At 32.4% G+C, this 11,602-nt stretch overlaps 2 protein-coding genes across 2 annotated transcripts; both read left to right on the top strand.

The window, feature by feature from the left end:
• The first annotated feature begins 3,153 nt into the window (after nucleotides 1-3,153).
• LOC18044125 (WEB family protein At2g40480) lies at nucleotides 3,154-5,671 on the top strand. Its single transcript, XM_024186064.1, has 2 exons — nucleotides 3,154-3,464; nucleotides 4,112-5,671. The coding sequence occupies exons 1-2, from the start codon at nucleotides 3,213-3,215 to the stop codon at nucleotides 5,540-5,542; spliced, it is 1,683 nt and encodes a 560-aa protein (XP_024041832.1). The 5' UTR covers nucleotides 3,154-3,212; the 3' UTR covers nucleotides 5,543-5,671.
• Nucleotides 5,672-8,886: 3,215 nt separating this feature from the next.
• LOC18044126 (high mobility group B protein 7) lies at nucleotides 8,887-11,092 on the top strand. The gene is made up of 7 exons (XM_006435805.2): nucleotides 8,887-8,989; nucleotides 9,103-9,267; nucleotides 9,652-9,739; nucleotides 9,832-9,918; nucleotides 10,406-10,453; nucleotides 10,541-10,620; nucleotides 10,710-11,092. Exons 1-7 carry the CDS (start codon nucleotides 8,913-8,915, stop codon nucleotides 10,780-10,782), a joined length of 618 nt encoding a protein of 205 aa, XP_006435868.1. The 5' UTR covers nucleotides 8,887-8,912; the 3' UTR covers nucleotides 10,783-11,092.
• The last annotated feature ends 510 nt before the right edge of the window (nucleotides 11,093-11,602 follow it).

An 11,602-nucleotide genomic window follows, 5' to 3' on the forward strand; every position in this document is an offset into this window, starting at 1 on the left:
AAGATGATTCTTCATGAGTTTTATTACTGAAACTGTTCGTTCTACTATTATTATATAAACTGGAAGAATTAACCATATTTTTTAGAATAGAAAATTTTTGAGTAGTAGGCTATCATTATTTTTAATTAAAATATATATTTTTATATTTTTTAAAAATCAAAGTTTAAATTTTATAAAGTTTAAATTTTATGGGGTTTATATTTTATAGTGACTATTTTAATAAATTTAATGAGGCTAATTACAAAATTAAAAAAATTCTTTTATTTTTAAATTTTTTTTTGGCCAGTGGGGGCTTGAGCCCCCACTGGTCATGTGCTACATCCGCCTCTGCATATAATATCTCTACAATTTTAAGGGAAGATGTGCTTATGAAATTGCGAAAACTAAAAAGTTAGAGAGAGACAAGGAGAAATAGCAGAAACCGTATTAATTTAATATAGGGTATAATGAGTATTAAAATGGTTTTGTAAAATAAAAGTGAGTTTATTAAGTAAATGGGTTTAATAAGTATTTTAGTAGATTTAAATAACTCTACCCTTCTAATGAGAGTATCTCAATATTTTTCTTAAAATCATTATAATAATCATTTTTTGAGGTGAATAAGTAAAGAAATCATACCTTTATAAAAGATAAAATATGCTTTATTAATTAGCACATGTATTTTCATTAATACATACTAGCACGTGGGTAGTCTATACCCATACAGTATATCATTCTCCATCCACACGTGCGAAGCCATTTTTAGGGCAACAAAGATATTGAATGGATAAGCAAAATTGGAAGATGATTCATTGTTTGAAAATATGTGTAAATGGTCCCCCTACATGTGAGATACTCTCTCTCTTTTTCTTTTTTTGGGAAAAAAAATAGACCCGATTAATTATTAATTGTTGGAATAGTGAAAATAACCAAACGATCCGTGTCTCCTATATATAATTAGAACACATGTTGGTTGGATATCATCATGAGTCATTATAGTTTAAGAATTACCCAATTTTCATGTGAAGAGACATCGATTGGTTAGAATTGATGATAATTTGTGATTGTTGTGTTAAATTATTTGAACATCTATTAAATATACACATATAAAAGTACTAATGAAACGTATTACATAAGTAGACAGTACTATACTAATAATTAATGGGGGATTGCTACTTTCCCCCCTACAGTAATTGATATATACCATTTACCCCCCTACTGTTTTTATAATGGCCAAAAACTTCCCTGACAATATAAGTTTATAATATTACCCTTATTTTTAATTACTCTTTTATTTATATTTATTTTAAATTAAATAAATTACATGAATAGAAACTAAATAAAAAAATTAAGTATTAAAAACAAGAAATATATGTTTTGATATGAGTAAAAAAATTAATAATAATTTTTTTCTTGTAATTATTTATTTTGTGAACATTTTCTTATAATAAACATTTTGTAATATTTTAAAATTAAATGTAAAAAGTATAGGTAAAATATTTTATTATCTATCTTATAATAAATTTTTATTTGTCATTCAAATTTTCTTATAATAATTTTTTTTATCATTTTATAATAACTTTCTTATATATTTATTATAAGAAAATTTTCACAAAATAAATAAGTACAAGAAAAAAATTTATTATTAATTTTTTTTCTCATATCAAAACATATATTTCTTGTTTTTAATGTTTAATTTTTTATTTAGTTTCTATTCATGTGATTTATTTAATTTATAATAAATGAAAATAAAAGAGTAGTTGAAAATAAGGGTAATATTGTAAACTTATACTGTCAGGGGGTTTTTAGCCATTATAAAAATAGCAGGGGGAGAAATAGTATATGTTGATTACTGTAGGGGGGAAATTGGCAATCTCCCATAATTAATTTATAAGCTAGCTTATTATCATAAATTTCACGTTAAAACTGGATTAAAAAATTAAAACCGTTTGTGATGGTGTAAATGAGCTTGTCAATTTCTTATGCTTGCAAATAATGCAGGTTTGTACATTATATTCGTGCTTAAAATGATGCTAATTAACTGGTCTTTTAAATTAAGAGCTTAGATACACTTCTTAATTTACAGGAAAGGTAATTGGGATAATGAACGAACCAATTTTCTTTCTATCGACGGCAATAAGTCAGAACTCATAAACTGTACTAAAAGAAGTTTACCTAAAATGAACAAAATTAGCTAGCATTCACTTTTGAAGAAGATGAATTAGCTTATAATTATGGCAAGAAATTATGGAGAAGTAAGTGATTATGAATCCATGGCCTATAATGACCATCATCTTTTTGGTTTTGGTGCACATGTAATTCTTTGATTAAAGTATCCATTGGCCATTTTTACCTTCTCTATATATATATATCATCGAAATTTACCTTAGCAGTACAATCTTTTATTTTTCCTTACTACTTTCCGATATGGTAACAAATAATGTTACACTTCTCTCTTCTCATAATTCATCCCTATTCTCATAATTAAACCCTGAAAATGTGGGAGTACTGTAAAGATTTGGATGACAATTTTTCAAATTTGTCTATGACATTGATATTAATTTGAGAAAATTGTCAATTCTAGGGTTAGGAATGAGGTGAAATCAAAGCTATTTAAAAATTAAAAAATAAAAAATAAATCATATTTAAATAGTGAATTCTAAACTAATTAATTTGTTCTCATCACTATTCACTTGTCCCAAAAACGAGGTCGTTCGAGTGCATGATTACACCTTTAACCTTTATATAAAGTCAAGCACAACCGCAACTGCCATTCCCAACACCTTTCTTGAAACCGCAATCAACGGCCAAAATCAAGGGACCAGTCAAACCATATATCAAACTCCCAATCTCAGACTAGTTCCCCACGTGTCATCGCACCATTAACCAAAATCCTTTACAATTTTGACTTCCTTCCCCTCCAACCAATAAAAATCTGCCATGTCACCTAAATTTCCTACACCCTTCCTCACACTCACATCCAATAGCGAAAAAAAAAAAAGCTCGCCCCGCCACCTTTTCTCTCTCCTCCGTGTGCCCCAACAACATCATAGCACAAAACATACACAAAGTCTAGAGCTTCACTTTATAATCATGTCGCTTCTTTTACAAAGCAAAAAAGATAAAAATAAAATTATAAAATAAAACTACAAACAGTAAAAAAAAATTCTCTTTTAAAAGCCTTGAGTTTAAACATTCACATTGACATTCAGTTCCTCTTGGCAATTGTTAGCATGGAAGATGCTTCAATTGGCTCAGCTGCTGGCCAAGAACCGGTTCCGGGTACGCCCGGGATTCGGGAAGTGAGATCCGAGACTAATGAATCAGGGATTTTCGGGTTCAGTGAAGCGGGTGGTGGTGGGATTAGGAAGGTGGGATTGAGAGCTGAGATCGATACTTCGCCGCCATTCGGGTCTGTTAAAGAGGCTGTGACCCGGTTCGGTGGAAGCGAGTCTTGGCCGCCACTTTACAAGCTCGCTGAATATGTAAGTGCTGTATTTTTTTTTTCTTTCCCTATATTCGAAATTTGCAGTGTGTAACGGTACGACGTTTCGTGCACTCCACAAAAATGTGGATGACCTGTCGTTTATCTTGCTGAAACAACAGCTCATTCATATAGCTTTATAAACGACTTGTCTTCCGTGTCTTATGACATTAGACTATGAAATGGAAAAAATTGCTTTATATATTATTATGTGTGTATGCAGAATGGAAATTTGATAGAGGTATGGGGATCTTGGCCCCTAGACCAAATTAAATTCTTAAAAGACAAGGTTTTTAATTGAAATTCAGCTAATTTTTTTGTGTAATTTACGTTTTCTCCTCTCCAAATTAGTCTTTATGTTGTTTCTCCATGATGACCCTGTTGAGCCAAAATCTAAAGTTGGGCACAGTGTATATTCCTTTTGTCTCATGATTCGAAATTGTCGTATTTGTATTATGACTTGTTTGAATTTGCATATTCTAAAATTCCGTGCATTGATTAATGCATGTTACCTAATGCTACTTATTCAGAATCTCAATAAAACTGTTGACGTTGTACATAATGTTTCCTAATTCTCAAAATTATTTTTCACCCACTTAAGATTTCGGAAATCCCCTGCATGATTGCCATTTTATTTGTTATAAGCAGCATGGTGTTGGGGAGTTTGATATAAAGAAAGTGGAAGAACAGGCAGCAGAATTGGAGAAGGATTTGATTGTGAAAGAATTGGAGACTCTTGATGTCTTGGAAGAACTGGGAACAACAAAGAAGATTGTTGAAGAACTGAAGCTGCAGCTGCAAAAAGAAGCCTTGAAGTGCATGACTACTCCAGAAATCAAAGAAATGAACAAGGAACATCAGAGAAATTTTGTTAGCAACAACAATGATCAGCAGCAGATCATGGTGGGGTGTTCAAGCCCTTGCCCTGCATCATCTCCTGACTTGATTCTTATGGAACTGAAGCAAGCAAAATTAAACCTTGGAAGAACTATTAATGATCTTGGAGTGATTCAAACTTCTGTGGAATCGTTGAATAAGAGAATGAAGAAGGAGAAGAGAATGCTTGAAACGACACGCGAGAGGCTAACATCAAAGTTTGCCTCAGCTGGGGTGCCAACTTTGGGAGAGGAGCTAAAGCAAGTGAGAGAGAAGCAACAGATTGATGGAAGCGGTTTCAAGAATTGTAGCAATTTTTCACAGGGAGAGCAGTTGAAGAAATTGGCCGATGCTTCGAAAGCAATGCTGGTGAATGAACAGAGCAATAAGGCTTGTATAAAGACAGCTGAAATGAGGTGGGTTGCTGCTAAAAAGATGGAGGAAGCAGCAAAGGCAGCAGAAGCCCTTGCTCTTGCTGAAATTAAGGGTCTATCATCAAGCAGTCATGAGAAGCCCTCAGGATTTCTGCTGCCGGAACCTGAAGGGCAATTCTCTCCTCTGTCTTTCAAAAGTCAGAAGGCTGAGGAAGTAAGTATCTCTAAATTGGTTATTCTGAGGATGATGGAGGAAGCAGTGGCTGAAGTTAAGCACAGCAAACAAGCATTAGAAGAAGCACTTAATAGAGTTGAAAATGCAAACAGAAAGCAACTCGCTGCTGGAGAAGCACTCATCAGATGGACACCAGATTATGATACTATCAAAAGGACTCAGCCACAGCCAATGTACAGTCCAAACAGGTTCAAAATTATCCACCCAACTGATCATTATCATCCACAAAAATCCCCATTAAATAAAACAAGCAATCCAGAGCTTGTGACTGATGATCAGCCAAAGCCAGTTTTGAGGCCAACAGTTTCAATGAGAGATATACTCAGTAGAAAGCAAGTTCAGCCAGAGGAATGTGTTGTGAGGAGGCAAGCTGAAAAGCATCCTGCAGAAAGACAAAAGGTGGCTTTGAGTCAAATGCTTCAGGAATTGAGGGAAGATTTATCATTTCCCAAAAAAACTGAGAATATCGAATGTGATGATGATCATCAACAAAAGCAATTCTTTGCACAAAGGAGGAAGTTTGGGTTTATTCACATTTCACTTCCCTTGACAAAGCAAAGTAAGAAGAAAATGCAAGCTTTGAACCCTATGTGAGTGCTTATGGTTATCATTTTTTATAAGTTATTTTGTAGTTGTGATGTGATCTTGCTTGATCATAATTGGTTTGAAATGATGGGTTTGTTTGTAGTTTGATGTGTGGAATTGTTGGGGGAGGTAAGACATAAGCCTTCCTTTTTTTTATTAAAAAGCTAGATATATATGATTACATGTGGATTGGTGTTCTTTCTATGCATAGCAAAATACATTATGAAACCGTTTAATTAGGATTACTGAAACAATAACTGGTCTAATTGGCACTTAAGTGAAATTAGCAGCTATAATTAAAGAAATGCAATGACAGTTCATTATAGTAAATGAACTTCTGTCATCTATGCGAAACATGTAACATTTATGGTGGGTAAATGTGGTGTGAAATGCGTCTGGGCCAATTCATGTGGCCAATTCCTGGTGGGTCTCGAGCCTCAAGCTCTGGGCTTCATTCGCCGTTATGATGAATGCATAGTTAAAAGAGAGAATAAATCATCAAGGTTGACAACAATTCATCACTCACAAAACTTAGAAAGAATGAACAATACTAATGATTACCATTTACCAAGATCAAACGTAGTATGTAGTTACGTATATTACTGACATAATTTCTTAATCATATAGGTACAACTTAACAAGATATAGATTAATTATTCTGTACAATTCTATACATATAAGATATTTTCTTTTTAGGAAAATTTAATGATATGATATTCATACGTGTTAAACGGATACTTTCAAAATTATAATTTTAAATTCATTGAAATTAAATAAATTATATCTAAATACTACATTTTTATTATTAATTTACTTGTTATAACTTATTTTTGTTCATGAATTTAACTAACACGTTCGATATTACAATTAGGTTATGTTTAAATATACGCTCCTATAGAAGAAAAATTTTACTTTACGTCGCTACCAATGAGAGTTCAACCTCCTCTCACCACTCTAATATCAGGTAACTAGTGAATTAATATTTTTAACTCGGACCTATTAATGACTAAAGTTCAAATATTCTCACTAGCATAAAGCGGTTCAATAAAAAAAATCTCCTTTTGATAAATAAGGTTTAGATATGGTTGTTTTATGAGAATAACTCATGCTTAGATACCATGAGTTCATGCTCGCATAAACAATTTTCCTCTTATATATATATATATAACAAATACATGGATTTAAACTCTCACATAATTTTCAAATAATAATTTTTGTGTATATGTAACGAGGGTCATGCTACAGTGCACTACAGTTTTATCCATGTAACGATTAGGGATGGCAATTGTACCCGCAAACCCGCAAACCCGCCCAAATCCACCCGTCAAAACCCGCCCATTGCGGGTGGGTTTAGTATTATAAATGAAAATCCACACATGGATGCGGGTGGGTTTGGTATTAACCTTATATCCGGTGGATACCCGCATGAATATCCACTAAATCCGCATTATTTTTTTCTAAATATTTTTAATTTAATTTAAATCTAAAAATGTATAAAGAAAATAATGTCATTAATCAAATTACCAAATAGCCAAAGGCTCAAAGTTGTGTATGTGTGTATGTGGCCCATCTCTTATTCTAAAGTCATAACCTAAAGAAAACTAAAGGCATTTCCCTTCGAATTAGTATTTGAAAATATTAATTTTAATTATTATTATAGGCATTGTGTTGGATGGGTGCTTATGATGGTGAATGAAATGAATATCTTCTCTTGGAGCTTATTTTAAATGATAATATGAAATGTAATTATTATTTTTAGATACTAGTTTGTGTTTTTTAAATAGATTTGTGTAATTTATACTTAAATTTGAGAATTTGTGTTGAATTGATGTGAAAATTTTAATTTTTCATTTACATTGTTTAAATATAAAATTGAGTATGTTATATGGAATTTGAGGTTATTATTATAAATTTATATATTAAACATTTGTGATTTTAAATACAGAAATCCGCAAAAAATCCGCTGAATACCATTGCGGGTTTGGTAATTGTTAAAACCAACTGCGAGTGGATTTTTTTAAAAAAATTAAAATTTACTGCAGGTTACAGGTGGATTTAATAATTTAAATTTTATGCGGATTTAAATTTAATAATAAAAAATCCGCTGCGAGCGGTGTTCATTGTCATCCCTAATGACGATGAAACAATTAAAAAATATACTAATAAAAGTATTATCTACCTCTGCGATTGTATCACACACCTCACCACTAGATGTCCACACTATAGCACTACCCAGCAGCTAGTTCTGATATCATATGTTCCATCTGATTGGACCAAAAGCAAAATCCCCAACAAATCAATGTCACCAACATCATTTCAATCAATCACACTCTTTTCAAATCTCAAAAACACCCTCAATAACCCCAAATATTACAGCTAATAACCAAATAAAACGACACTCTTCACGTGCGTTTCAGCAATTTCGTGCTCTTACGAGCAATCATACGATATTACGATTCTTTATCATACTGTACGAGGAATGAACAAATCAACTTTTTAACCAATACCTGTTCGTATCAGCAAATTACATCATGGCGCGTCATCAACTCGAGCCGCACAACTTTGACGTGTCACACTCTGACTCGTCTGTCACTGACCCATTATTTAAAATCATTTTGTGCGCCATTAACTTCACCCACTTTTGGGATGCCGCCAGAAAATTTTATACTAGCAACTTGACCCGCGCAAAACTGTAGAAAACGTGCACGTTAGCATCAAGGCTTTTTAATTAAAAATAAAAGTTTTAAAGCTCTGGCAAACATGTTCCGAATAATAAATTGGCACACGTACTAAAATTGATGAACAATTTTCCTTTTCATTCCTTTTCTATTAAAAAAAATTTATATGGTACACTTTCATCAAATTTGGTCAATAAAAAAAATTAATATTTAATTTTAACTAAATTAATTTTCGTCTCGAATAAGTCATACTTCAACAAATTCATGAAAAATTATATTGGATCTAACTTAAAGATTGTAAGGAGATTAAAAATTGTTATAGGCAAACCCAATTTAAAAATAATAATAATAGTTATGAAGAAATTTCAATTAAAATCGTAAAATAAGTTTGAATTTAAGCCCAAACAAGACACTTAACCCAATAAAAAATTATGCCAATTGCTATTCCCGCCACACGTTTCACATTATAATTTGGAGATAAGTTTATAAAACATAATCACATAATTAATTTTTAATCTCATAAGTTTTGTTTTTAAATGACAAAATTCATAATTAAAGATTTGATATAAATTCTCAAGCGCAAGTTAGCAATACCCACCAAATGGAAAATTAAAAGGAATAAAAGGAATAAGCAACTTCTTCCTACGCTTTTTATTTGTAATGAAGTTTAAAAAAATTGCAGAGCTCCGAAAGGGCCATTAATGGCGAATCAACCAAGAACCCGCAAAAGGGTTCATGCAATACGTCGAGCTCCAGATGGTAGCGCTTTTGAAAAGTGGTACACAGTTGCAAAATGCTTATTATGGCATCGTTCTTTTTTCTTTTCTTTTTTTTTTCTTGCTTTAAAGTGTAATTTTTGTTTTTATATTTTTGTTTTTGGGTATGTTGCAGCGATCGTTGTGAAGCTATGGTGCCGATTGCATTGGTTGACATGCACGAGTGTGAAGCAAAAGTTAAGAACAAAGTGAAGAGATTCAAAGGTGTTTGTGAAAAACCAAAACTTGTGAAACAGGACTCTTACAGTGACCAAATTAGATCGCCTTTTCGAATCTTTATGTAAGTTCTTAACTTTCATTGTTTCTTTGACTAGGTTCCCATTTTATTTAATCGGGTACCATCTTAATATGTGCCATATTGTTTATTTCAATTGACTGAGTCGATATAAATGTGTAAAAGCTCTAGCTTTCTTGATCACCATGCATTTAGATTTGTTTTGTAGAGCGTTTTTAATGTCCCCTTTTTTTGGTCTCTATTGTAGCTACAAAAAGTCTTACGCTGTCTTGGGAGCGACTTCAATGTTGTTAGAAGCACTTTTAAATACTAAAAAGCGAAATTGTTTATTCATAATAGTGTCTGGTTGAATGGATAGAAGTGCATTTGGTGCTTTCTACAAAAGTATCTAACAAATGTTCGCTGAAAATCTCAAATGTGGTTTTCCAGGGAAACATTTGTGGAGACTTGTGGTAGTCGGGAATTGATTGACATTGATCAAAAAGGGTTCGAGAAATGGAAGAATATGTCGAAGGAGGTAACATTCAGAACAGAAAATTATGTGCAAATCCTTGCTAGTTGTTTTATGTTGGTATCTTAATATTATTGCATTTGCCTTGTGTTTTTCAGGAGAGGCAACCGTATGTCATTAAGGCAGAAATGCTGGATGCAGCGCACCAGAGGGCTTTGCTTGAAGAAGTTACTAGTATGCCGAGGGTAATTTACCTTTTTGGCTCTTGATGTTGTGATATTCTGAAATTGAATGGCATTTAAGCTCACCTTGTTGTATTGATAATAAGCTCTTGGAATAAATATATCGTCAGCTTAAGGCTTCAAAGTTACATTATCTAGTAATTTCCTGTTTTGTATAAAATAGTTCCGTGGGAACTAAATTGGAATTCTCAACCAATATATCATGTGCAAAATGATTGTTGGCTTATCCTTCAATTGGACTTCTGGTAGTAGTTTCCTTCAATGAAGAGAAATTGAAGGGAGTCGCGTATCTTGATATATTTTTGTCTAATTTTAATATGTTTGTAAATGACAGAATCATAGAGATTGATTTTTGCTCTTTGTCGAATTTCATAGTTGAATGAATGTCATTTCACAATATTGTGATACTTGATTCCTTCTGACTGGTTGATTCTTTATTTACTATCATCTGTTGAAATGTAAACTTTTCCTTGTTTCCGTGAAATTGCAGTTTATGGATGATGAAGCAGATTCAGCAATGGTCTGGAAGTATGATAAGGTTAGTTACTTCAACTTTGCAAAACACACTCTTTATAACTTGGACTTATTTACCTTCAAATTCTAATTGATTGTTTCTGGCTCTTAGTCCTATGATCCTATTTATTCTACAGAGATTCTGAAGTGTTCTAATAGCTCTGGATTTGAGAGCTTAAACACATACAATCGGTATGCTTTTCATTATGAATTTAAAGCTAAATGGTCTTTTTGCAATCAACATCTGACACTACTTACTCATTGAAAACTTCATGAAACAGGGAAGTAATGGATCTGTGGACTCTTGAGCGGTCTCATAGTAGATGGCTCCCTTTCTTTGAAATTTTGTGTTGAAGGGGCACAATATGATATGCAATGGCAGAAAATCAGTATTCTTAAACAGAATTTTTGCTGTAAGCGTATCTTCTCAAAGGCAAGTCATTTTGGCTAGTGTACAGTAGCAGTAGGATGTTGGGTTTCTACAGGGTAATTAGCTATTATAATCGATATGCTTTAATGTGTTTTTTGCTATTTGGAGGAACAATTTTGTTCATATTTTTGCCGTTTAGTTGATTTGGTTCCTCCGATCCCAAAAAAAAAAAAATGATTTGGTTCCTCCTGTGAACACATTGCCCGTCTACTCTCTGATTCTCTTATAATGGATATGAATGGATTGAAGGACATTATATTGGACAAGCTTTTGTTATTGTTCATAAGCCTTGTGAAATTTGTGTCAATTTTTATTAAAGTGTTGCTTCATTCGGGATGGAGGATGAGAATTGAAAATGGAGATTTAATGAAAGTTTCTTCAAGGTAGTGAAAGCTATAAATCCAGGGTACATATAATTTAAAGAGGGATGGAATGTGGTGCATGATAATTGAAAAAGACGGTTCTATTCAAATTTTTTTTCATCAAGGGCCACCACAAGGGAAATTTGAAGTGGCGTGATGAGTTAAATTTTAGCAGACGAATTTGATTTATTTATTAATTGAACCAAGAACACTAATTGTTAATTCCATTAATTTTTTATTGTGTTAGTTTAGGTTAAGTCTGCGTTACTCCAGAAGTAAACATATCCTAATAGTGTTGAGTCGATTTGTATTTAATTATTCATAATTTGTATGCATACTACTATATGGTTCTGATTATTTTATTTTATTTTTATTATTCAGT

Source organism: Citrus clementina, unplaced genomic scaffold (genome assembly GCF_000493195.1).
Source record: "Citrus clementina cultivar Clemenules unplaced genomic scaffold, Citrus_clementina_v1.0 scaffold_4, whole genome shotgun sequence".
In the NCBI taxonomy this organism is placed as follows: domain Eukaryota; kingdom Viridiplantae; phylum Streptophyta; class Magnoliopsida; order Sapindales; family Rutaceae; genus Citrus; species Citrus x clementina.